The sequence below is a fragment of the Chiloscyllium punctatum genome, chromosome 1 (genome assembly GCF_047496795.1).
Source record: "Chiloscyllium punctatum isolate Juve2018m chromosome 1, sChiPun1.3, whole genome shotgun sequence".
Taxonomy (NCBI): domain Eukaryota; kingdom Metazoa; phylum Chordata; class Chondrichthyes; order Orectolobiformes; family Hemiscylliidae; genus Chiloscyllium; species Chiloscyllium punctatum.
In genome coordinates this window covers 170,091,949-170,117,680 of record NC_092739.1, presented here as the reverse complement: position 1 = coordinate 170,117,680, position 25,732 = coordinate 170,091,949, and the positions used below count along the sequence as shown (strand labels likewise).

Here is a 25,732-nt window from a genome sequence, read left to right as displayed (position 1 = left end):
GTCTGGCATTGATTCAAGTGTCACCTTCATAGTAATAGTGCGGAGGATAAATGGCCAGTTCAGAATGCCACTGGTCCAAAATTAACTGGAACTGCAATGATATCAGGGAAATCATGATAACCTTAGCTATAGAAATCATGACATTTTATTCCTCCTTGGAAAGATTCTCTATGTTAGACTGCTGTGGTCATTCACATGAATTCTTTCCAAGGATAAGGTCAACAGATTTTTGGACACAGACTGGAAGAAGAGAGGGAGAAGGTTGTAAGTGCATTTGATGTGGAAGTTAAACTGCAACCTGACTTACAGGCCAAGTCGGCTTTAAAATATCCCAAAGACTTACTCCTGGTCCTGTTTCTCATGTTCACATCCTTTAGGCAAGGTGCCAATTGAATTTAAAACAAGTTTATTTTACTTAAAGGACAACACCTTTATGTTCTACCCAAGGGGAATGTCACTACGACGTTGATGAATATTGGTCTCCCTTAAAACTTGAGCAGACGTTTGTAACTCCACAAGCCAGAGAACTTGCATAAAGTACTGTGGAGTGTCACATCATTTAATTACCTCAAAAGAACAATGTTATTCCAAATCCGTCGAAGAACTGCTTCACCGAACGAAACTACGACAGTCCAGCAGTTTAAAGGTGTTGGGGGGGGGGTCCAAGTGCCAGCCCCTCCAATGCTTCCTCTGCCCAAAGCCGCAGTAAATAGCACTAATCAAAGTAACATCTTCTCACTCCTCCCTGCGCTTTGATGAAGACTTCATTCAACAAATCACCACATTTCAGAGCAGGTGAGAGATAGTTCGACACCATGAGTGACATTCTGGATGTTTTTACAATGGGCCGACCACGTTGAATCGATCCGCGAAGTAACGATCAAGAAAAACCAACGAGAATTGGAATCGTCTGGAAAAAGAAAAGCAGCTGATGGGGGTGAGGAGGGATCTCACCTTCAAGTCCTCGATGAGGGAAATTGTTTCACCCTCTCATTCTCATATCGGCCGCAGCAAGATCCTGGTGTTTCCCCTTCTTTGCACATGCCTCAGATGATGGCTGTCTGAAGGGTTTTCAGAGGTGACCTGAAGTAAAAGCAGGTGTTTGCTGATCGAGAGTCAGCAAGGCACCCACAGTTTCATAAATGGAGACAAAGTACCCAAAGAAGATCCAGAGCCAAGGCAGCTCCACCATATTCAATAAAAGAAGCAGATAAGAAAGTAGATATCTGTAAATATGGTGCTGGCCTCACCTTTCACTCCCCCGTCGAGAGGCAGCTTCTCGCTGTTGAGACTAACAGCCGCCTCGAGCTGCCGCCAGGTGCTCGCTGTCCGTTAAACCGCCGTCTCCCTCGCGCTGGAGCTGGAGCTGGAGCTGGAGCCGGCACGTGGGCGGCTCGTGACGGTGGTCTCTCTCATCAGGCGACAGCACTGACACTCTGTTATCCGCCTGCGATGGTGATGGGTTTTAATTCAGGAACGGGTGAAAAGAAATACCTTCCCCCAGGGAATGGTGAGCCTGTTGAGTTCTCTGCCACAGGAAACTGTTGAGATCAACATATTTTCAAGAGAGAGTTCGATCTCATTCTTTGGCCAAAGGGACCACAGAGAATTGGGAGAAGGCAGGAACAGGGGACTGAGTTGCAATGTCAGACATGATCAAATTGAACGACAGAGCAGGCTTGAAGGGCTCCTAGTTTTGACGTTTCTCCATTTGTGACAGGGTTTAATGGTTATGACTGTTGTTGTATCTCTTATTGTAGGCACATGACTCTGAAGTGAGGGTATGCTGTCCAGGATGGAGTTAGCTGTGTCCATGCAGTGGGCACCCCTTCTGTTTGATTTCAGCAGGGCTGTCACTAAGTCTCTGGAAGGCAATGAGAGTTACTGGTTTTACAACAGCAAAAGCCTTCCTCCAGTTGAGTACGTGTGGCACAATTTACAAAACTGCATCAGACCCTTGGAAAGTTGATGGGTGATCCTCAAGATTTACTGATAGTAGCTGGTTGACACCACTCTCTGGTGGAGCTGTCCACTTTCTGTCCACAGCACCATGTTTACAGATATCTACTTTCTTATCTGCTTCTTTTATTGAATATGGTGGAGCTGCCTTGGCTCTGGATCTTCTTTGGGTACTTTGTCTCCATTTATGAAACTGTGGGTGCCTTGCTGACTCTCGATCAGCAAACACCTGCTTTTACTTCAGGTCACCTCTGAAAACCCTTCAGACAGCCATCATCTGAGGCATGTGCAAAGAAGGGGAAACACCAGGATCTTTCCCTGTAACATGTCAACTTCCTTTTCCTCCATCACAACCTATGTCCCCATGCAATCACTTTCACAGGTTGGGTGATCAACTGTGTCCTGACAAGTAAATGATTGACAATCTCCATGGTTATGGATCCAGATATTAGACCCCAGGTCTGATGTTATCATGACAGAGATATTATCTTTCTCTGCTGGCATTGTTCACGAAAACATTGATCAGAATGCAGTTCCATTTGAGAAAACCATTCCTTCAACAGGACAAGGCCTTTGTGTAGTCTCTGTATCCCAAACTAAGGCAATGGATTTACCAGCTTCACTTGTGTAGTGAGTAAGGTTGCCCTCGGTCAGAATTTCCAGGAAAGTTCAGGGACCTTGTTCAGCTTGTCCATGCACACAGAGGTGGTTTCACTCTGTCTTCCTGCTGAGATTAGAGCCATGGTATTGTTTACCACCTCTCAGTCTGAGCATCATTTCGCACAATGTCCTGGTTTATATCAAAGCAAAACCTATGATCTTACAGAGAAACATAAAAACCTTGCAGTAATCTGCGCAGACCTTTATCCTGTCATCTAGGAATCTAAGCACATTGGCTTCACGGAATCACACTCAAAATTTCATTTTATTCACTTGTAGGATGTGGGCATTGCTGGCTGGGTCAGCATTTATTGCCCATCCCTAGTTGTCCCTAAAGGTGGCGTTAAGTTGCCTTGTAGGGAGACCCACAATGCCCTGAAGAGGGAATTCCAGGATTTTGACTCCGTGACAATGGAGGAATAGTGATAGATTTCAAAGTCTGAATAGCGATATAGATTAGATTACTTACAGTGTGGAAACAGGCCCTTCGGCCCAACAAGTCCACACCGCCCCGCCGAAGCGTACCCACCCATACCCCTACATCTACATCTACCCCTTACCTAACACTACGGGCAATTTAGCATGGCCAATTCACCTAACCTGCACATCTTTTGGACTGTGGGAGGAAACCGGAGCATCCGGAGGAAACCCACGCAGACACGGGGAGAACGTGCAAACTCCACACAGTCAGTCGCCTGAGGCGGGAATTGAACCCGGGTCTTCGGCGCTGTGAGGCAGCAGTGCTAACCACTGTGCCACCGTGCCACCCATATACTCGGACTGGAACTTGCAGGTGGTGGTGTTAGCGTGTACCGGCTGTCCTTGTCCTTCTAGATCGAATTTGGGTTTGGAAGGCGCTTTCTCGAACATAAAAGCGGAGTACAGGCCCTTCAGCCATCGATGCTATGCCAACCTGTGAAACCAATCTGAACCGTATCTAACCTACACTATTCCATTGTCAGTTGGAAAGTCTCCTAATGTTGCAGGTGGGGTGTTCCACGTCCTTACTGCTCCCCCTCTGCAACAGCCTTCCGCACTGTCCAAAACTCCACTGACTTTAGTTTGATCTGTAGATTTACTAGCCCATCCTTCTATGCCCGCCTCCAGGTCATTTATAAAAATGACAAACTACAGCAGCCCCAAAATGGATCCTTGCGGTACACCACTAGTAATTGAACTCCAGGATGAACATTTCCCATCAATAGCCACTCTCTGTCTTCTTTCAGCTAGCCAATGTCTGATCCAAACCGCTAAATCACGCTCAATCCCATGCCTCTGCAATAGTCTACCTTAGGTAACCCTATCAAGCGCCTTACTGAAATCCAAATATGCCACATCAACCACTTTGCCCTCAACCACCTATTTGGTCACCTTCTCAAAGATCTCAGTAAGGTTTGTGAGGCACAATCTACTCTTCACAAAGCCATGTTGACTATTCCTAATGTTTCCTTTCTCAATGATTATGAATCCTATCTTTTATAATCCTTTCCAAAACTTTGCCCACAACTGAAGTAAGGCTCACTGGTCTAAGGATCTTTGGTGAATTTCTGCAGTGCATCTCGTAGATAATACACACTCCTGTTACCGTGTGTTGGTGTTGGAGGGAGTGGATGTTTGTGGATGTGCTGCTGATCAAGCAGACTGCTTTGAGGTTTGTGAGCTCATTTATTTGGACAGCTGGTCTGTGATGCAGAGTGATAACAACAGCGTCACAACGTTAGGAATTTGATGGGCTATCCTCACTGTATTCCCAATTCCCCCGTCTGAGGTGACATTGAAGGATTCCCCTTTTCAACCCCTCTGCTCGCCTTGGGCATGGTGACCCTCAGGTTAAACCACCACTAGTCCCCTCTCCCTAGCCCCCTTTCTCTCGCTTTATCTCATCTTCTTACTGTCTGTGAAATGGGAGCAGCCCTACATTCCTCTGGGACTACAGCAACTTTATCTTTCGATGCAAAAAAGATGCAAAAAAATTGGCAAGAAACAAACAACAGACCTGAGGATTAGGAACAGTTTCGAAGTCAGCAAAGAAGAACCAAGGGATTGATTAAGGAGGGAAAAATAGAGTGTGAGAGTGAGCTTGTGGGGAACATAAGAACTGACTGTAAAATTTCTAAAGATAAAACAATTAGAGTCATAGAGATGTACAGCATGGAAACAGATCCTTCGGTCCAACTGGTCCATGCCAAATATAATCCCAAACTAAATAAAAACTGAAAGAATTGCAGATTCTGTAAATCCAAAACAAAAACAGATATTGCCAGAAAAGCTGAGCAGGTTTGGCAGCATATGTGAAGAAAACTCAGAGTTAATGTTTCGGGAACAGTGACCCTTTCCTTAGACCTGCGATTCTGAGGAAAAGTCACGAGACAGGAAACATTAACTCAGATTTTTCTTCACAGATGCTGCCAGGCCTGCTGAGGTAATCCCAAACAAAACTAGTCCCACTTTCCTACTTCCTTCAAACCTTTCCTCTGCGTGTGCTTTTAGAAGTGTCTATAATATGTTGCAGTTCTGCCTGCATCTGCTACTCCCTCACAAAGTTCATTTTGTACATGAATGAAGATCTGTCAAAAGTTAAAATTCAAGGGAATTTATGGGGAACGATGAAATGACTGATGAACTAAGTTCATACTTCACACCAGTCTTCATATTGTAGAACATCCCAGAAATGGGGAATATCAGGTTTCGTGAAAGGATGGAACTGAAGCAAATCTGGAAACAAAGCTGGTTCCATTTTTTTCAGAAAGCTGTTTGCTTTCTCAAGGATACTGTGTCCTTGTTTTTTTCAGCGGGGTAATAAATAACTCCCGGTTCTGATTAGTCTGCTTTGGTGCAGAGATTAAAGGGTATTGAGAGGTATTGAGACTTCAGGCCAAAGTGGTCATGCTTTAGAAGTGTCCTGTGTAATGAAAGGTGAGTGGTCAGCTCCCTAGCTGAGCAGGTGACTCCAGGACTAGTTGGAAGTTCAACAATGAGCTGTGTGGAAACAAACTCTCTCTCCTTTTTCCCTTCTAACTTCATTTTGTAAGCATCTGTTTCTTTTTTTTACTGTGTTTTAAAGGGGGGTTGCTTATTGGGACAGTTGTGTGTATTCGGAACAGCATAATTAAGTCTAGTTTAGATAGACTGAGTTCTGGGGGGGTTCTCTATTCTGTTCTGTGTGTTTCATTGTGTAATTTTGTGAATAAATTTCTGTCTGTTTTTAAACCAAGTAGTATCTGCAGTCATTGTTTTTACTGAGTCAACCTAGCTAACTTACTCTAGGTAATTTTCATTGTACCGTTACTGAAACAAATTGCAATGTTATCATCTGGGTTGCCTGTTCAAGGCTGTTTTGAGTGGTCTGGCCTAGTTCATAACAGTAGAGACATCGTGTTGATGAAATTGCTGGGATTGAAGACTGATAAACTCCTGGAAAAGATAATCTACATCCCAGAATATTAAAGTAAGTGGCCCTAGAAACAGTTGATGCTGGAACAGTTCCTACAGATTGGAGGGTAGCTAATGTCACCCCTCTATTTGAAAAGGGAGATAGGGAGAGATCTTATCAAGCAGTGAGTCTGATGTTGGCAGTGGGCAAAATGCTGGAGTCAATGATCAAAGATGTTTATAGCACAGCATTTAGAAAAAAGGTGGTAGAGTCAGGGGGGCCAGCGGATTTGGTTTATTTGAGCTTTCAAAAGACGAGTGGCTAAAGGGATCAAGAGATATGGGTGAGGATTAGGAAATTGACCTCAATATTTAGCTGTAATCTAATTGCAGAGCAGGGCAGGGCACGGCTGATTGGTCTCCTCTTGTTCCTATATTCTATGTTTCTATGTGGTCAGATCTGCTAGTGCAAGGTGATCCCAGTGCTTAGGTCTGCTGATGCTGAGTGATCCTAGTGCTCAGATCTGCTGGTGCTGGGAGATCTCAGTGCTCGGCTCTGCTAGTGCTGTGTGGTTATAATTCTGCAAATGAATGATGTTGTGGTTAATCACACAAAACCTGTGCATTGACTGCTGTTGACGTGACATTCATTCTGCCCCTGTGTTTCAAACAGGTTTTCGATTTCATCAGGAAAAGTTACTTGAAGAACTGAAGGATTATAAGTTTGTATTCCCCCAGCTGCTTTCAGGAAGAGGGAAGCGGAGTATATCCATACTGCCTCAGGTAATGACTGTGAGTCAGATCTCCAGGATGATTGCTTCAACTCACTCGAACCCAACTGCAGCTGCTGAAGGTGTGATCAGAATCTGTCATTGATGATATCGTGACAATGACTGGTCATGACCAAGAGAATAAGGGAAGAGGAGGATGAGTCAGGGAGACTTACAAAAGTGTGTTTAAGACATACAGAGTGGGGAGGGGGTAGAAACAAAAATTGAAATTGCTGAAAAAACTGAGCGGTTCGGAACCTTTTGGGTCCAGTGGCTCCTCTTCAGAACTGTCAGAAGGTGGGGAAAAGTGATATTAACATCAAAAGCAGGAGCAGGAGTCAGCCATTCAGCCCTTCCTGCCTGGTCGGCCATTCAGTAAAATCATGACTGATTTTTTCGTGGCCTGAGCTCCACTTACCTGCCTTGTCACCACAACCCTTAATTCCTTTACTATTCAAATATCTATCTATCTTTGCCTTGAAAAACATTCAATGAGGAAGCCTCAACTGCTTCACTGGGGAGGGAATTCCGCAGATTCACAATCTCTTAGGTGAAGAAGTTCCTCCTCAACTCAGTCCGAAATCTGGTCTGCCTTATTTTGAGGCTATGCCCCCTACTTCTAGTTTCACCCACCAGTGGAAATAATCTCCCCGTTTCTATCTTATCTACTCACTTCACAATTCCGTTCATAATGTTTCTATAAGATCCCCTTGTCGTTATTATAAATTCCAATGAATATAATCCCAATCTACTCAGTCTCTCCTCATAAGCTAACCCCCTCAACTCTGGAATCAACCAAGTGAACCTTCTCTGCACCCCCTCAGGTCCAGTACATCCTTTCTCAGGTAAGGAGACCAAAACTGCACACAGTACTCCAGGTGTGGCCTCACCAGCACCGTATACAGCTGCAGCATAGCCTCCCTGTTTTTAAACTCAACCCCTTTAGCAATGAAGAATAATATTCCATTTGCCTTCATAATTACCTGCTGCATCCGCAAACTAATTTAGTGATTCATGAACATGAACATCCAGGTCCTCCTTACATCAAAATGGACTGTTATTTTAATGGTGAAAAATAGTCCAGTTTGCTGTGCGGAGGGACCCAGATTTCCCACTCATCTTTGCCACTTTGTATGCTTTGCTTTCAATTTGATACCTTCCTTTATTTCCTTAATTATTCATGGCTGATAATCCTTTTTCCTACAGTCCTTCTTTTTCACTGGTAGATATCTTTGCTGAGTACTGTGAAAAAAATTCCCTTTGAAGGTCCTCCACTGTTCCTCAATTGTCTCACCATATCGTCTTTGCTGCTAGTCTACCTGAGCCAACTCCTTCTTATCCCATTGTTATTTCCTTTGTTTAAGGTAGCCATGTTGTGGTGGTGCTGGTGTTGGACAAGGTCAAAAATCACTCAACACCAGGTTATAGTCCAATGGGTTTATTGGAACACACTAGCTTCCGGAGCGCTACTCCTTCACCAGGTGCCCATGAGAGAGGAATACCTTAGACACAGAAGTTATAAGGAAAAGGTCAAAGGGTCACACAACTCTTGCAAATGAATTGAACATGCCTAAGATGCCTCTTAAATATTTAATCAGGACACTTCACTTGCTGAAGGAGCAGCGCTTTGAAAGCTTGTGATTTGAAATAAATCTAAAAATTACACACCACCAAGTATAGTCCAACATACCACCAAGTATAGGTTTATTTACACTTTTTAATACATCAGTTTCATGATACTTCTATCTTTTCCTATAAATTTTGTTTCCTGTGATCCTGCCCCACTAGATACCTGATGAAAGAGCAGCGCTCCGAAAGCTAGCATTTCAAAATAAGCTTATTGGAACACATTAGCTTTCGGAGTGCTGCTTCTTCATCAGGACTATAAACTGGTGTTGTGAAATTTTTAACTTTGTCCACCCCAGTCCAACACTGGCACCTCCACCTCAAATAAACCTGTTTAACTATCACCTGGTGCTGTGTGACTTCTGACTATGAGATCATAAATCATTCCTCTCATAATACAGGACCAAATCCAGAATAGCTTGCTCCCTCATAGGTTCAGTTGCACACTGTTTGAGGAAACTATTGCAGACACATTGTATCAACTAATTGATGCTAAATATGAAGGTAGGCAAGGCAGAGTGGCTGGGAGGGGAAAGGTATGTGGATCCCTGACAGTGATATATGAAAGGGATATGTAAACAAGGAGATTATTGATATCAGGCCAGGGCAGAAAGAAAATGCTAAGTAAATGATAGTAAGAGCTAAGAGTGAGAAAATGGGTCAGCGGCGCTGCATGCAACAGATATAATCTGATAACAGGCCGAGGAGTAGGTGGGAATGAGTGACTATGCTAGAAGCAACCTGTATCATCATACTGAGTGAAAGACATTGAAGTTATTGAAGTTACTATTGAGTCCTTGAGGCTGCAGAGTCCCCAAGTTAAAAATGAGATGTTGTTCTTTTGAGTTTGTGCTTAGGCTCACTTGAACACTGTAGCAAGCCCAAGGCAGAAATGTTGGGGTGAGAACACAATGGTGTGTTGTAGTGCCTCACCTCTCCCCATCCCTCTGCTCCTCCTTCTTGCACCACAGACACACACACACACACGCACACACCTCCAGCTGCTACAGTTCAGACTGCAAGCATTAACTCTGCTTTCTTACCACAGCTGTTTCCAGAGCTGTTGAATTTCTCCAGCCATTTCTGTTTTTGGCTCAGTCTATTCAACATTTCCTCATCAAACAACTGCTCATTCCAGTTATCAGTCTCGTAAAGATAAAATTGCCACAGTCATTGCTCTCTGCTTAAAGAGAGAGAGTGAAGGGGTGATAGTTTAACCTGATGATCACCACACTTCAGGTGAGGGGAGAGATTGGGATGAAGGTCCTTCATAGTAACCTCAGCCAGTTCAGGAATTAAACCCTGCTGTTGGCATCACTCTGCACCACAAACCAGTTGTCCAGCCAACTGAGCTTACCAAACCCCAGTCAATCTTGCAAATGTCCTTTGACTAACTTACAATGCATTTACATTCTTACTTAAGTAAGGAGAACAAAACTATACACAGTATTTGAGATGACATGTGTATTAACAACTTCAGTGTAAAGGTAGAAGGTATCATTAGTAGAGAAAGTGAGGACTGCAGATGCTGGAGATCAGAGCTGAAAAATGTGTTGCTGGAAAAGCGCAGCAGGTCAGGCAGCATCAAAGGAGCAGGAGAATCGACGTTTTGGGCATAAGCCTTTCTTCTTAGTAGAGTCATAAGATTGACATGAAAATTTGTGGTGTTATTGATGACGAGCGGGATGACCTCAGACTACAGTTTGATATTGGTCAGCTGCTTCATGGGGCAGAGCAACGGAACATGGAATTTATGTGACACTGACAACTGTGAGATCATGCATTTTGGGAGGTCTCATAAGGGAAGGATTTAGACAATGAATGCTGGGTCCTCAGGGAGGACTGATGAGCAGAGGGCAAGAGTGAGGACTGCAGATGCTGGAAATCAGAGTCTGGATTAGAGTGGTGCTGGAAAAGCACAGCAGGTCAAGCAGCATCCGAGGAGCAGGAAAATCGACTGAGGAGCAGGAATCCTGATGAATGGCTTTTGCCTGAAACATTGATTTTCCAGCTCCTTGGATGCTGCCTGACCTGCTGTGCTTTTCCAGCGCCATTCTAATACAGACACTGATGAGCAAAGGGGCCTTGATGTACAATCCAAAGATCCGTGAAGGTGTCAGCACAAGTAGACAGGGTTGTAAAGAAAGCATCTGGGGTGCTTGTCTTCATTAGCCAGGGAATAGAAGTCTTGTTACAACTTTATAAAAAAAATTGATGAAGCCACAGGCGGAATACTGTGTGCAGTTCTGATCACCACACTACGAGAAAGACATGATTGTATTGGAGAGTGATTGAGGAGATTCACCAGGGATGTTGCTTGGGATAAAAAGACTCAATTGTGAGGAGCGACTGGATGAGCTGGGTTTGTTATCCTTGAAGCGGACGATGCTGAGAAAGGGATCTGGTTGAGGTATACAAAATGATGAACAGTATAGACAGTGTAAATTGTGAGAATCTTTTCCACATGGTAGATGTGACTAAGACCAGGGGGCAGAACTTTTAAGGTGAGGAGAAGTGGTTATAGAGTCATAGAGATGTACAAAATGGAAACAGACCCTTCGGTCCAACTCGTCCATGCCGACCAGATATCCTAACCCAATATAGTCCCACCTGCCAGCACCCGGTCCATATCCCTCCAAACCCTTTCTATTCATATACCCATCCAAAGCCTCTTAAATGTTGCAATTGTACCAGCCTCCAGCACTTCCTCTGGCAGCTCATTCCACACACGCACCAACCTCTTAGTGAAAAAGTTGCCCCTTAGGTCTCTTTTACATCTTTCTCCTCTCACCCTAAACCTATCAATTCAATTCAAATCTGTCCAAATGTCAGACTGGATCTGTGTAAACCTGTCCAAATCACGGACCTGAGCCCCCAAACTGTTACGGCATCGCGGTGAACCCTTCTGCTAATTAAACCAAACACCCAGAAATGCTCACCTCATCTCATAATCTGTTAAAGTATGAGTGACAGAGAACTCCCAAATTCCACCATTTAAAGAAAAAGATATCAAATTATTCTTTAACTCTATAAGTGAACATTAAACAAGAACTATTTACAATCTAAGCCCCTACCTTCACTTAACTGCGTATTATCTGCCTCCAACTCTACAACAATATGCTGTTCCAATAAAACACTTATTAAAATTGCATCAACTTAATTTCAAAACCATACAGTGGCTGTCATCTTTGGTGAGCTCCTTTCAGCTGAAGATCTCCCTGGGTTGCCTTCTAACTTTCACTGTAAAGTTGTTTCATGTGAAAAAGGTCCATTTCTCAAAGATCCATCCTACCCTGGCAATGCTTCTCTAAAACCTCTACCATCGGGGAGACGGTACAGAAGTCTGAACACACGCAACTTGATAACAAAAATTAGGGGAAAGAATAAAAGGGAACCTGAGGGGCAACTTTTTAACATAGAGAATGGTACATATATGGATTGAGCTGCCAGTGGGGGTGGTTGAGGCAGGTACATTAACAACATTTAAGGCATTTGGACAAATGCATGGAAAGGAAAGGTTGGGAAGTTTATGGGCCAAGTGCAGGGAAATGAGTTTAGTCTTATGGTCTTATCCCTAATTTTATATTCAAGTCCTGTCAAAATAAGTACCAACATTGCATTTGCCTTCCTAACTACTAACTCAAATTGCAAGTTTACATTAAGACAATCTTGGCTGAGAACTCCCAAATCCCTTTGAAATTCAACCTTCTGAATTTTCTCCCCATTTAGAAAATAATCTATGCTTTCATTCTTCCTGCCAAAGTACTAGATTGGATAGAGAATTGGTTGGCTAATAGGAAACAAAGGGTAGTGATTAACGGCTCCATTTCGAAGTGGCAGGCAGTGACCAGTGGGGTACCGCAGGGATCCGTGCTGGGACCGCAGCTTTTTACAATATATGTAAATGATATAGAAGATGGTATCAGCAATAACATTAGCAAATTTGCTGATGACACAAAGCTAGGTGGTAGGGTGAAATGTGATGAGGATGTTAGGGGATTACAGGGTGACCTGGACAAGTTAGGTGAGTGGGCAGATGCATGGCAAATGCAGTTTAATGTGGATAAATGTCTGGTTATCCACTTTGGTGGCAAGAACAGGAAGGCAGATTACTACCTCAATGGTATCAAATTAGGTAAAGGGGCTGTTCAGAGAGATCTGGGTGTTCTTGTACACCAGTCAATGAAGGCAAGCATGCAGGTACAGCAGGTCGTGAAGAAGGCTAATAGCATGCTGGCCTTCATAACAAGAGGGATTGAGTATAGAAGCAAAGAGGTGCTTCTGCAGCTGTACAGGGCCCTGGTGAGACCACACCTGGAGTACTGTGTGCAGTTCTGGTCTCCAAATTTGAGATACAATAAATGATATTAGTGGATGTGTAGGTAAAACTTTGATGGATGTGGAAGGCTCCTTTAGGGCCTTGGATGGAGGTGAGGGAGGAGGTGTGGGCGCAGGTTTTGCAGTTCCTGTGGTGGCAGGGGAAGGTGCCAGGATTGGAGGGTGGGTTGTGGGGGGGGCGTTGACCTGACCAGGTAGTCACGGAGGGAACTGTCTTTGCAGAAGGCGGAAAGGGGTGGGGATGGAAATATATCCCTGGTGGTGGGGTTTTTTTGGAGGTGGCGGAAATGTCGGCGGATGATTTGGTTTGTGCGAAGGTTGGTAGGGTGGAAGGTGAACACCAGGGGCGTTCTGTCCTTGCTTCGGTTGGAGGAGTGGGGTCTGAGGGCGGAGGTGCGGGATATGGACGAGATACGTTGGAGAACATCTTTAACCATGTGGGAAGGGAAATTGCGGTCTCTAAAGATGGAGGCCACCTGGTGTGTTCTGTGGTGGGGTCATGTTATAGTTGTATAGGACTTTGGTTCGGTGGCATTTGGAATACTGCGCACAGTTCTGGTCACCGCATTACCAAAAGGATATGGATGCTTTGGAGAGGGTGCAGAGGAGGTTCACCAGGATGTTGCTTGGTATGGAGGGAACTAGTTCTGACGAGAGATTGAGTAGGCTAGGATTATTTTCATTGAAAAGGTGGCGTTTGAGGGTGCAACCTGTTTGAGGCTTACAAAATCACGACAGGTGTAGACAGGGTGGATAGCAAGAAGCATTTTCCTAGAGTGGGGGACTCAATTACACAGGGTCATGAGTTCAGGGTGAGAGGGGGAAAGTTTAGGGGAGATATGCATGGAAAGCTCTTTAAGCAGAGGATGGTGGGTACCTGGAATGCGTTGCTAGCGGAGGTGGTAGAGGTGGGAACGATAGCATCACTTAAGATGTATGAAGACAGATACATGAATGGGCAGTGAGCAGAGGGATACAGATCTTACCCTAGTCATTCTTTTATTCCTGATATATCTATTGAATGTTATAGGGTTTTCCTTGATCCTACCTGCCAATGTCTTCTCATGTCCCCTCCTGGCTCTTTTTATCTGTCTTGAGATTCTTCCTGGCTAACATGTCACTCTCAAGCGCCCTAACTGAGCCATCATATCTCATCCTCACATAAGTCTTCTTCTTCCTCTCGACAAGAGATTCAGCTTCTTTAGTAAATCACGGTTCCCTTGCTGTACCACTTCCTCCCTGTCTGACGGGTACATAATTATCAAGGACATGCAATTGCTATTCCTTGAATAAGCTCCACATTTGTGCCCATCCCTTGCAGTTTCTTTCCCCATCCTATGCATCTGAAATATTTCCTAATTGCATCATCATTGCCTTTCCCTAAGCTATAACTCTTACCCTGGGGTACAAACCTATCCTTCTCTATTGATTAAGTAAACGTAAGTGATTTGTGGTCACTATCACCAAAGTGCTCACCTGCGTCCAAACCTAACACCTGTCCGGGTTCATTACTCAGTACCAAATCCAATGTAGCCTCGCCCCTTGTTGGTCTGTCTACATACTGTGTCAGGAAACCCTCCTGCGCACATTGGACACAAACTAATCCAATAAAAAGTACTCAAACTATAGTATTTCCAGTTAATATTTGAAAAGTTAAAGCCCCCCATAACAACGATCCTGTTATTCTCGCTCCTATCCAGAATTATCTTTGCAATCCGTTCCTTGGCATCTCTGGAACTATTTGGAGGCCTATAGAAAATTCCCAACAGCATAACCTCCTTTCTTATCTCAGCCCATACTACCTCAGTAGATGAGTCCTCAAACATCCTTTCGACCACTGTTTTACCATCTTCTCTGTTCTTACTGAAACATCTAAACCCTGGAACCTGTAACAACCATTCCTGTCCCTGCTCTATCCATGACTGTGAAATGGCCACAACATCAAAGTCTCAGGTGCCAACCCATGCTGCAAGTTCACCCATCTTCTTCCAGATGCTCCTGGCATTGAAGTAGACACAATTCAAACCACCTTCCTGCTTGCCGATGCGACCTTGAAACCATATTTCTGACTTCACTCCCTTATACTCCTGGATACTGGAGCTACAATTTAGGTTCCCGTCCCCTGCTGAATTAGTTCAATCCCACTCAAAGAGTATCAGCAAATTTTGCCGGAGGATATTGGTATCCATTAGGTTCAGGTATAGACCATCCTGTTTCTAGAGGTCCCATCTGGTCCAGAATGAGCCCCGATTCTCCAGGTATCTGACTCCCTCCCTCCTACACCATCTGTGTATATTTCCATAAGGGACAATAAGACTTAGAAGTGGAAGTAAGTAATTCGCTCCATCGAGTCCACCTGGCCATTCAATCATGACTGATGGGCATTTCAACGCAAATTACCCGCACTCTCCCTGTATCCCTTAATTCCTTGTGAGATTAAGAATTTATCACTCTCTGCCTTGAAGACATTTAATGTCCCGGCCTCCACTGAATTCCACAGGCCCACCTCTCTCTGGCTGAAGAAATGTCTCCTCATTTTCATTTTAAATTGAGCCCCTCTAATTCTAAGGCTATGCACACGGGTTCTAATATCCCCGCCTGACGGAAACAAATTCCCAGCATGCACCCTTTCTAAGCCATGCATTGTCTTGTAAGTTTCTATACAATCCCAGGATCCCCAGCTGTTCATTATATGTTAGGCCTACTATTCCAGGGATCATCCGTGTGAATCTCTGCTGGACACGCTCCAGTGCCAGTATGTCCTTCCTGAGGTGTGGAGTCCAAAACTGGACACAGTATTCTAAATGGGGCCTAACTAGAGCTTTATAAAGTCTCAGTAGCACATCAGTGCTTTTACATTCCAGCCCTCTTGAGAAAAATGACTACATTGCATTTGCTTTCTTAACCACAGACTCAATCTGCAAGTCAACCTTGAGAGAATCCTAGACTAGCACTCCCAGATCCCTTTGTACTTTGGCTTTATGAACTTTCTCACCGTTTGGAAAATAGTCCATGCCTGTGTTCTTCTTTCCAAAGTGCAAGACCTCGCATTTGCTCACATTTTATTTCATCAGCCATTTCTTGGACCACTCTCCTAAACTGTCTAAATCTTTCTGCAGCCTCCTCACCTCCTCAGAATTACCTGCCTGTCTACCTAACTTCGTATCATCAGCCAACTTTGCCAGAATGCCCCCAGTCCCTTCATCCAGATCGTTAATATATAAAGTGAACAGCTATGACCCTGACACTGAACCCTGTGGGATACCATTTGTCACTAGCTCCCATTCTGAAAAAAAACCTTTTACCCCAACTCTCTGCCTTCTGTCAGACAGCCAATCCTCAATCCATGCCAGTAGCTCATCTCGAACACCATGGGCTCTCACCTTGCTCAGCAGCCTCCCGTGAGGCATCTTATCAAAGGCCTTTTGGAAGTCTAGATAGATAACATCCACAGGGTTTCCCTGGTCTAACCTACTTGTTACCTCTTCAAAGAATTCTAACAGGCTTGTCAAGCACGACATCCCCTTACTATTCCTCTTGGTGATGGCCACCACACTCAGCTCTGCCCCTTTACTGTCTTGAAGTTTTGGGATATTACTCATGTCTTCCACCTTGAAGACTAACACAAAATAATTATTCCGTTCCTCAGCCATTTCCTTGTTGCCCTACTATCTTTCCAGCATCATTTTCCAGCAGCCCAATATTCAAGTTTGCCCCTCTGTTTCACCCTTTAATTATCTAAAGAAACTATTATAGTCTTCCTTTATATTATGGCTAGCTTCCCCTTTAATTGTCTCCCTCTTTATTTCTTTCCTTGTTGCCCTATGTTGGTCTTTGTAAACTTATCAATTCTCTGGTTTCCCACTGCCCTTCACGACATTATAAACTTTCTCTTTTGCTTTTGCCTCATCCTCTCTGTACTGTGCTTCTTTTTCCTCGGGATGAATCCTTTCAATCCTTTTTAACCATCCCTCTTGTCATTGTCATTCATTTGTCCAGTGTGCATGAAGTTTGATTTCTAATCTTTTCCATACACTCTGACTGATTTGTGTTTGTGCTGGAGATTTCAATGACATTTCTTGCTTTCTTCACTTTTACCTCCTCCTTTAATTTGGGTGTTCTGATTTCCCCTATGACTGAACTATTCCCCCCCCCCCATTTAGTTGAAAGCACTATCTACAGCCTTAGTTATGTGATTCGCTCGGACTCTGGTCTCAACACGGTTCAGATGAAGACCGTCCCATTGGAACAGATCATTTCTTCCCCAGCACTGGTGCCAATGTCCCATGAATTCAAACCCATTTAGAACATAGAACATAGAAAAGTACAGCACAGAGCATGCCCTTTGGCTCACGATGTTGTGCCGAGGTTTAATCCTAATGAAAAATCTAATAACTTAACCTACACACCCCTTAACTCACTGCTATCCATGTATCTTTCCTACAGTAGGGCTTCCAGAACTGGACACAATATTCCAAGTGTGGTCTCACCAGGGACTTGAAGAGCTGGAGCAAAACCTCGTGGCTCTGAAACTCGATCCCCCTGTTAAGGAAAGCCAAAACGCCATATGCTTTCTTAACAACCCTATCCACTTAGGTGGCAACTTTGAGGGGTACTTGCACACCTAGATCCCTCTGTTCCTCCACACTGCAAAGAATCCTGTCTTTAATCCTATATTCAGCATTTGAGTTCGACCTTCCAAAGTACATCACTTCACATTTATCCAGGTTGAACTCCATCTGCCATTTCTTAGCCCAGCTCTGCATCCTGTCCATGTCGCGCTGCAGCCTGCAGTAGCCCTCCATACTATTGACAACACCTCCAACCTTTGTGTCATCTGCAAATTTACTAATCCATCCCTCAGCCTCCTCATCCAAGTCATTTATTAAAAACCACAAAGAGCAGAGGCCCAAGAACAGAGCCCTGCGGGGCCCCACTCAACACTGACCTCCAGTCAGAATACTTTCCATCTACAACCACTCTCTGCCTTCTGTCAGCCAACAATTCTGAATCCAGATAGTCAAATCTCCCTGTATCCCATACCTCCTGACTTTATGAATGAGCCTACCATGAGGAACCTTATCAAATGCCTTGCTGAAATCCATATATACCACATCCACTGCTCAACCTTCATCAACCTGTCTTGCCACCTCCTCAAAGAAATCAATACGATTTATGAGGCATGACCTGCCCCTCACAAAGCCATGCTGACTGCCTTTAATCACACTATGCTTTGCCAAATATTCATAAATCCTATCCCTCAGAATTCTTTCCACAACTTTGCTGACCACAGACATAAGACTGACTGTTCTGTGATTGCCAGGGATTTCCCTATTACCCTTCTTGAAAAGAGGAACAACATTTGCCTCCTTCCAATCCTCTGGTACAACTCCCATGGAGAGTGAGGAGGCAAAGACCTTCACCAGTGGCTTAGCAACCTCCTTTCTTGCTTCCCGGAGCAGACAAGGATAAATCTGGTCTGGATTAGTGGTGCTGGAAGAGCACAGCAGTTCAGGCAGCATCCAAGGAGCTTCAAAATCGACGTTTCGGGCAAAAGCCCTTCATCAGGAATAAAGGCAGTGAGCCTGAAGCGTGGAGAGATAAGCTAGAGGAGGGTGGGGGTGGGGCGAAAGTAGCATAGAGTACAATGGGTGAGTGGGGGAGGGGATGAAGGTGATAGGTCAGGGAGGAGAGGGTGGAGTGGATAGGTGGAAAAGGAGATAGGCAGGTAGGACAGGTCCGGACAAGTCATGGGGACAGTGCTGAGCTGGAAGTTTGGAACTAGGGTGAAGTGGGGGAAGGGGAAATGAGGAAATTGTTGAAGTCCACATTGACGCCCTGGGGTTGAAGTGTTCTGAGGCGGAAGATGAGGCGTTCTTCCTCCAAGCATCTGGTGGTGAGGGAGCGGCGGTGAAGGAGGCCCAGGACTTCCATGTCCTCGGCAGAGTGGGAGGGGGAGTTGAAATGTTGGGCCACGGGGCGGTTTGGTTGATTGGTGCGGGTGTCCCGGAGATGTTCCCTAAAGCGCTGTGCTAGGAAGCGCCCAGTCTCCCCAATGTCGAGGAGACCGCATCGGGAGCAACAGATACAATAAATAATATTAGTGGATGTGCAGGTAAAATTAAGCTTTAAATTAAGGGGTGGTAGGTATAGGACAGATGTTAGGGGTAGATTTTTTACTCAGCGGGTTGTGAGTTTATGGAATGCCCTGCCAGTAGCAGTGGTGGACTCTCCCTCTTTATGGTCATTTAAGCGGGCATTGGACAAGCATATGGAGGTTATTGGGCTAGTGTAGGTTAGGTAGGCTTCAGTCGGCGCAACATCAAGGGCTGAAGGGCCTGTACTGCGCTGTATTTTTCTATGTTCTATATTCTAAAACTTTGGATGTGGAAGGCTCCTTTAGGGTTTTGGATAGAGGTGGGGGAGGAGGTGTGGGTGCAGGTTTTACTGTTCCTGCGGAGGCAGGGGAAGGTGCCAGGATGGGAGGGTGGGTTTTAGGAGAAGCGTGGACCTGACCAGGTAGTCACGGAGGGAACAGTCTTTGCGGAAGGCGGAAATCTGGTCTGGCCCTGGGAACTTATCAACCTTCAGGTTTTCCAAAATTTCCAGCACATCAACTTCATCAATCTTGATCTGTTTAAGCCTGTATCCCAGCTCCTCAAAGTTTTCATTCACACAAGGTCTCTCTCCTTGGTGAAAACCATAGCAAAAAACTCATTTAGGGTTTCCCCCATCTGCTCAGACTCCACACACAAGTTCCCTCCGCTATCCCTGATTGGCCCTACCTTCTCCCTGATCATTCTCTTGTTCCTTATGTATGAGTAAAACGCCTTTGGGTTCTCCCTAATCCTTCTTGCCAAGCCTTTTTCATGCCCCCTCCTGGTTCCCCTCAGTTCATTTCTGAGCTCCTTTCTAGCAAGCCTGTCATCCTCTAAAACAGTGCTAGATCCTTGCTTCCTCCACCTTACGTTAGCTGCCTTCTTCCTTTTGATGAGAAGCTTCTCTGTTCTCGCCATCCAAGGTTCCTTAATCTTACTCCTTCTTACCTGCCACACCAATTTCTCCCACACCGATCTTGGAACCACACATTTACCTGCTTAATCTATTGACTCTGCCAATTAGTTTATGGCTCAAGTTGTAATCCAATGATTATTACCTTTTTGGTTCTGTCTTTTAATTTAGATCCTAGCTGTTCATACTCCCTTAGCAGACACTCTGCCCTAGTTGTATCTATATCGTTGTGGATCTGAAACCTGAATACAGGCAGAGGTAACTAGTTAGGGACAACCACTGAGTACATGCTGTTACTAACTTAAGCGCCAATAAAATGGCTTCTTAATGCAAATAACATATAACATAATGCAAAACGGCTTCTCGGCTGCAAATTGACAATTCTGCTTAAATCTGCATAAAATGACTTTTAACCCTGCTAAAGCTGCATAATTGACCTGACCACAGTCTGTCTCAACAAAGAAAATGAGAATGCTTCCTTTACAGCATAGAAATAACTAGACAGGCAAAGACAGTACTGGACATCCTAAGACGTTCAAGTGGAGGTGCAAAAACTCGGTTCATGACATACAAGAGGCTTAAGTTTTGGAAAACAAAGTTGGCTCCCAGGAAATATCATTGGGTTGAGTTGCTATAAATAAACCATTCCGTTAATTAATTGGTGATTGTGTATGCTTATGTCTATACGTATAAAAATGTCTTTGTTTTAAGCCATGTGCCCATTTCCTCTGGGGAGGCATACCTCCACCCCCATTCCAGATCCTCACCTACATGGACCACCACCATTGGATCTTTACCTTCCTATTCCAATGTCCTCTGCAGCCCAGATGAGATATCCTGAACCCAAGCACCAGGCAGGCAACACAACCTGCGGGATTCTCAATCCTGGTCACAGAGAACAGTGTCTATGCCTGTAACTATACTATCCCCAATTACAACATTTCCATACTCTCCCCTCCCTTGAATGGCTCCCTGCATCAGTCAGCTGACTGTCCCTGCAGTCCCCTTTCCCGTCCACACAGGGAGCAAAACTCTTGAACCTGTTGGACAAGGACAGGGGCTGAGGCTCCTGCAACTCTACCTCCTGGATCTCTCTACCTGCATCACTCACAGCCACATCCTCCTGTCCCTGACCACTTGCCGTATTTGTGTTAGTTTGTTTAAGGGGTGTGACTGTCTCCTGAAACACAGCATCCAGGTATCTCTCCCCCTCCCTGATGTGTTGCAACGTTTGAAGCTCAGAATCCTCCTCATTGACTCTGAGCCGGAGTTCTTCCAGCAACCAATATTTACCACAGACATGGTCACTGGGAACTACAATGGGATTCACCAGTCCCAGATCATGCAGAAACAAAACATCAGCTGACTCTCTATCCTTATTTTATTAAGTTAGTTTTGAATTTGTTTTTGTTAATTTTAAAATTGTTTTTGTATTTCTGCTCATGCAAGTTGGAATTAAATTAACAAGATTCAATTTAACACAGATTCAAATTTAGCAGATTCTTTATTAGTGACTCAAATTGCAGCCCGACTGTGATGTCGCTTTTCAGTTTCCTCCTCATAATTATAAACACTGAACTTCTCAGGCTCCTTTCCGATCACTCCTGCTCAGCTTCAGTCCTGGAAATTTGTGGAGCTACCTCCTCCAGTGAGCTGTTAATTGTCTACCACCATTCACGACTGGATGTGGCAGGACTGTAGAACTTAGATCTGATCTGTTGGTTGTGGGATTGTTCAACTCTGTCTGCCACTTGCTGGTAATGCTGGTTGCATTGTAAGTTGTCCTGTTTTGTAGCTTCATCAGGTTGACACCTCTTCTTTCAAATGTGCCGTCAACAACACATTCCATTGGTCACATGAGCTGAAATGAATGAAGCAATAATTGGACAAAGTTGAAGGTTGTGTTTGAAACTGTAGGATAACATCACAAGACAATGCTCTAGTGTTGCAGTGGTAGTGTCTCTCCCTCTGAGCCAGGAGAATTGGGTTCATGTCCCAGAGGTGTGTATTAATATCTCTGAGCAAGTTAGTTAGAAATATTCTGAAGTACCACAAGTGCAGCATAATTTTGTTTGTCATCTCTAAAATGGTCAGAATCTCTGTTTTTTCATTCTCTTCACAGCCTGTAATGCCCCTATTCCTTGTATGGACATTTATATGAATGATTTGGATGTGAATATAGGAGGTGTAGTTAGTAAGTTTGCAGGTGACACCAAAATTGGAGGTGTAGTAGATAGCGAAGAAAGTTACCTCAGAGTACAACTAGATCTTGATCAGATGGGCCAAAGGGCTGAGGAGTGGCAGATAGAGTTTAATTTAATGGGAGGTGCTGCATTTTGGAAAGGCAAATCAGGGCAGGACTTAGACACCTAATGGGAAGGTACTGGGGAGTGTTGCTGAACAAAGAGACCTTGGAGTGTCTTGAAAGTGGAGTCGCAGGTAGATGGGATAGTGAAGAAGGTGTTTGGTATGCTTTCCTTTATTGGTTAGAGTATTGAGTATAGGAGTTGGGAGATCATGTTGCAACTGTACAGGACATTGGTTAGGTCACTTCTGGAATATTGCGTGCAATTCTGGTCTCCTTCCTATCAGAAGGATATTGTGAAACTTGAAAGGGTTCAGAAAAGATTTACAAGGATGTTGCCAGGGTTGGAGAATTTGAGCTATAGGGAGAGGCTGAATAGGCTGGGTCTGTTTTCTTGGAGCATCGGAGGCTGAGGGGTGACCTCAGAAAGATTTATAAAGTCATGAAGGGCATGGCTAGGTTACATAGTCAAAGTAATTTCCTTGGAGTCGGGGAGTCTACAACTGGAGGGCATAGATTTAAGGTGAGAGGGACAAATTTAAAAGGGACTTAAGGGGTGACTTTTTCATGCAGAAGGTACTGTGCGTATGGAATGAGCTGCCAGAGAATGTGATGGAGGCTAGTACAATAATACCATTTGAAAGGCATCTGGATGGGTATATGAATAGGAAGGGTTTAGAGGGATATGGGCCAAGTGCTGGCAAGTGGGACTAGATTAGATTAGGATATCTGGTCAGCATGGACAAATTGGACCTAAGGGTCTGTTTCCGGGCTATACATCTGAGTGACGCTATGACTCTATACACTTTCAAAGGTGATTAAGATTAGACTAGATTCCCTACAGAATGGAAACAGGCCCAACAAGTCCACACCGACCCTCTGAAGGTAACCCATTCCCCTACCCTATATTTACCCAGACTAATGCACCTAACACTACGGGCAATTTAGAATATGGCCAATTCACCTGATCTGCACATCTTTGGATTGTGGGAGGAAACTGGAGGACCCAGAGGAAACCCCTGCAAACATGGAGAGAACATGCAAACTCCACACAGACAGTCGCCCGAGGTTGGAATCGAACCCAGTTCACCAGCGCTGTGAGGCAGCAGTACTAACCACTGAGCTAACGTGCTGCCCCCAACTGCTTTGTATTTCCTCTCATACCATGTCTAACCCACCTATTCCCCTTTAACAGCCATGTGGGAATGTATTAAAACCCTTCACCACTACCCCACTTTCATCTCTGCATGGGTCTTTTCCAGCTCCAGGATGGGTGAGATAGAACAAAATGAATGGCCAGTGCACCATCATGCCATGCTGCTGTCTATCTTACTGTGTGTAGGGAGAGGGATTGGGTTTTTGGTCATTAGCCAGTCTGTCTCTCCTTCAACATTGAGGCTCTAACCAGGCTGACTACTGACTAGTTTAAGACTGGCATGTGTCTTCATCACAATCAAGCATGTGACTGGCGAGCTCAGACTGAAGCAGACCAGAGGTATACATTTTGGCTCTTCAGTGGGAAGAGCACCAAAGGGAGGGGAAGCCACCTCATTTGGAGGATCAATTGGCCAATACCTAATGTACCTGCAGCCTCCTTTCCCAATAATCCGGGCACATGCACCCCCCTCCCCGCCCTCTCCAGTTGCAATGGCTGCAGTCCTTAATCTTATCCAACCAAAAAAAAACTCCACACTTACCTTTCAGTTGTCTATCCATGAACTTTCACTTGAATCCAACTTCCGAATTCTGCTTCAGATTGCCCTCACATTTCTCTTGCTAATCTCAAATGTTGAATTAAATTATCAGAAACAAGGCAGAGAGGAGAATTCAGCAGGTGGACTTTATTTTCCTTTCTTATTTCTTTTCTTTTTTTAAAATAGGTTCTGATCTGATTCCTCATAAAACGCTCCACTTGGGTAGTCCAATTTGTAAATGAACTGTCTTTCAAGTTGAAAGAAGAGGTTGAGTTCACCGTGGGTGATAATTCACAACACATGTACACACATAAGTGTACAAATTAAAAATAAGGAGAAAGACATGGCAATTCGGAATAATATTAGAAAAAAACAGAGTTTGTTGAAAATTTTCATCTTAAGCAACACAGTCGATTCAGTGAGTAAATGGATTTGAGTAAGAATCCATTCACTTTGTCCCAGACAGAGTAACACGGCAGTTTCAGTGACAAAAGTCAGTTTGAATAACAATCCATTTGTTGTGTCCCACACAGAAGAACTATCCAAATAACCTCAGCATCTTGGTGGAGCTGGAAGGAAAGAACTTTAGGCTGGATCTCAGCAGCAATAAGTAAGTTACATCAATCCACTGTGTCGGTGTTACCAGCGCCTCTGCTTCCTCAGAAAGCTAAAGAAATTTAGCATGTCCACAGTCGCTTTTAGCAATTGTTATATATGCGCCAGAGAAAGCATACTATCTGGGTACATCACAGTTTGGTATGGCAACCTCTGTGCCCAAGACCACAAGAAATTTTAGAGAGTTGTGAACATAACCCAGTCCGTCATAACAACCAGCCTTCCTTCCATTAAACAAAAACCAAAGGAACTGCAGATGTTATAACTAAGGAACAAAAACAGAAGTTGCTGGAAAAGCTTAGCAGGTCTGGTAGCATCTGTGAACAGAAATCAGAGTTAACATTTTGGGTCCATTAATCCTTCCTCAGATCTTCTTTCAGTTGACTTCATCTCTTCTTCCTGCTGCCTTGGGAAAGCAGCCAACACAATCAAGGACCCCCCCACCCGTTCTACTCTCTTTCACCCTCTTTCATTGGGCAAAAGATCTAAAACACATACCAAGAGATTCATGAACAGCCTCTGTTGTTATCAGACTTATTAACAGGCCTTTCATGTATTAAAGTTTATCTTTCTCTGCAGCATCTCTGGCTGTAATTTGCATTGTGCTCTGTTCCCCAGGATATGTAAGGTATGTTTTCGCAGGTGTTACAACACAGGGTAAACCCCTCTGCTAATTTAAACCAGCAACCCAGAAAAGATTCACCCGTGCTGCAATCCGTTGAAATTCGAGAGGTAAAGAACTATCCCAAAAGTCACTATTTAAAGTAAAAATTAACAACTTTATTCATTAAGTCCAGCTGAGAATATTAAAACCAACAACTATTTACAACTCTTTTTTTCTTAAACATATCTTTTACCTCCCTCTCAACAATACTAGTCCGATTAAAAAAAAATCCAGTTCAAGATTTACAAAAAACAAATCATGCTTCAAAACCAGTCAGCTTTGTTGAGTCTCCTTTGTAGATTCTTTTGAGGTTGGCCTCAATATTCTGCTGCGCACTTCCCCACAGACATGTACCCTTCAGAGAGCTCTTCAGTGAGCAGTGTACATTTGTTGGTCTTTGGCAATCCTCCCCCAAATTGTTCAAAATTGTCCGGTTTTACTCTGCAAAACATTGGATTGATTGACTGGTTTTAATATTATCAAAATATTCAATTCAAACTTGATTGGACTTTGGTATCTTGGGGCATCATTTAAACTGATTAGCTGAATTTGAATTTGTTTTTGTTGCACAGCAACCCGGGTACTGCTAGTTTTTTTCAAACAAGTATTACGTTGTTACTGTATTCTGGACTTCCTGTGCTTTGTCAGTCCTTGCTAGGTTTTCAACTCTCTTAAAGGTACAGAACACCTCTACACCTTCATAACACCAGATAGCATG

At 44.1% G+C, this 25,732-nt stretch overlaps 1 protein-coding gene across 1 annotated transcript in view; it reads left to right on the top strand.

Moving 5' to 3' along the window:
* LOC140480726 (disintegrin and metalloproteinase domain-containing protein 12-like) overlaps window positions 1-25,732 on the top strand; it is a 545,040-nt gene that overhangs the window by 47,037 nt on the left and 472,271 nt on the right. Inside the window, exons 2-3 of the mRNA XM_072576009.1 lie at window positions 6,665-6,774; window positions 24,269-24,345. Coding sequence (XP_072432110.1) covers window positions 6,665-6,774; window positions 24,269-24,345 — 187 coding nt within the window. The remainder of the gene's footprint in view (window positions 1-6,664; window positions 6,775-24,268; window positions 24,346-25,732) is intronic.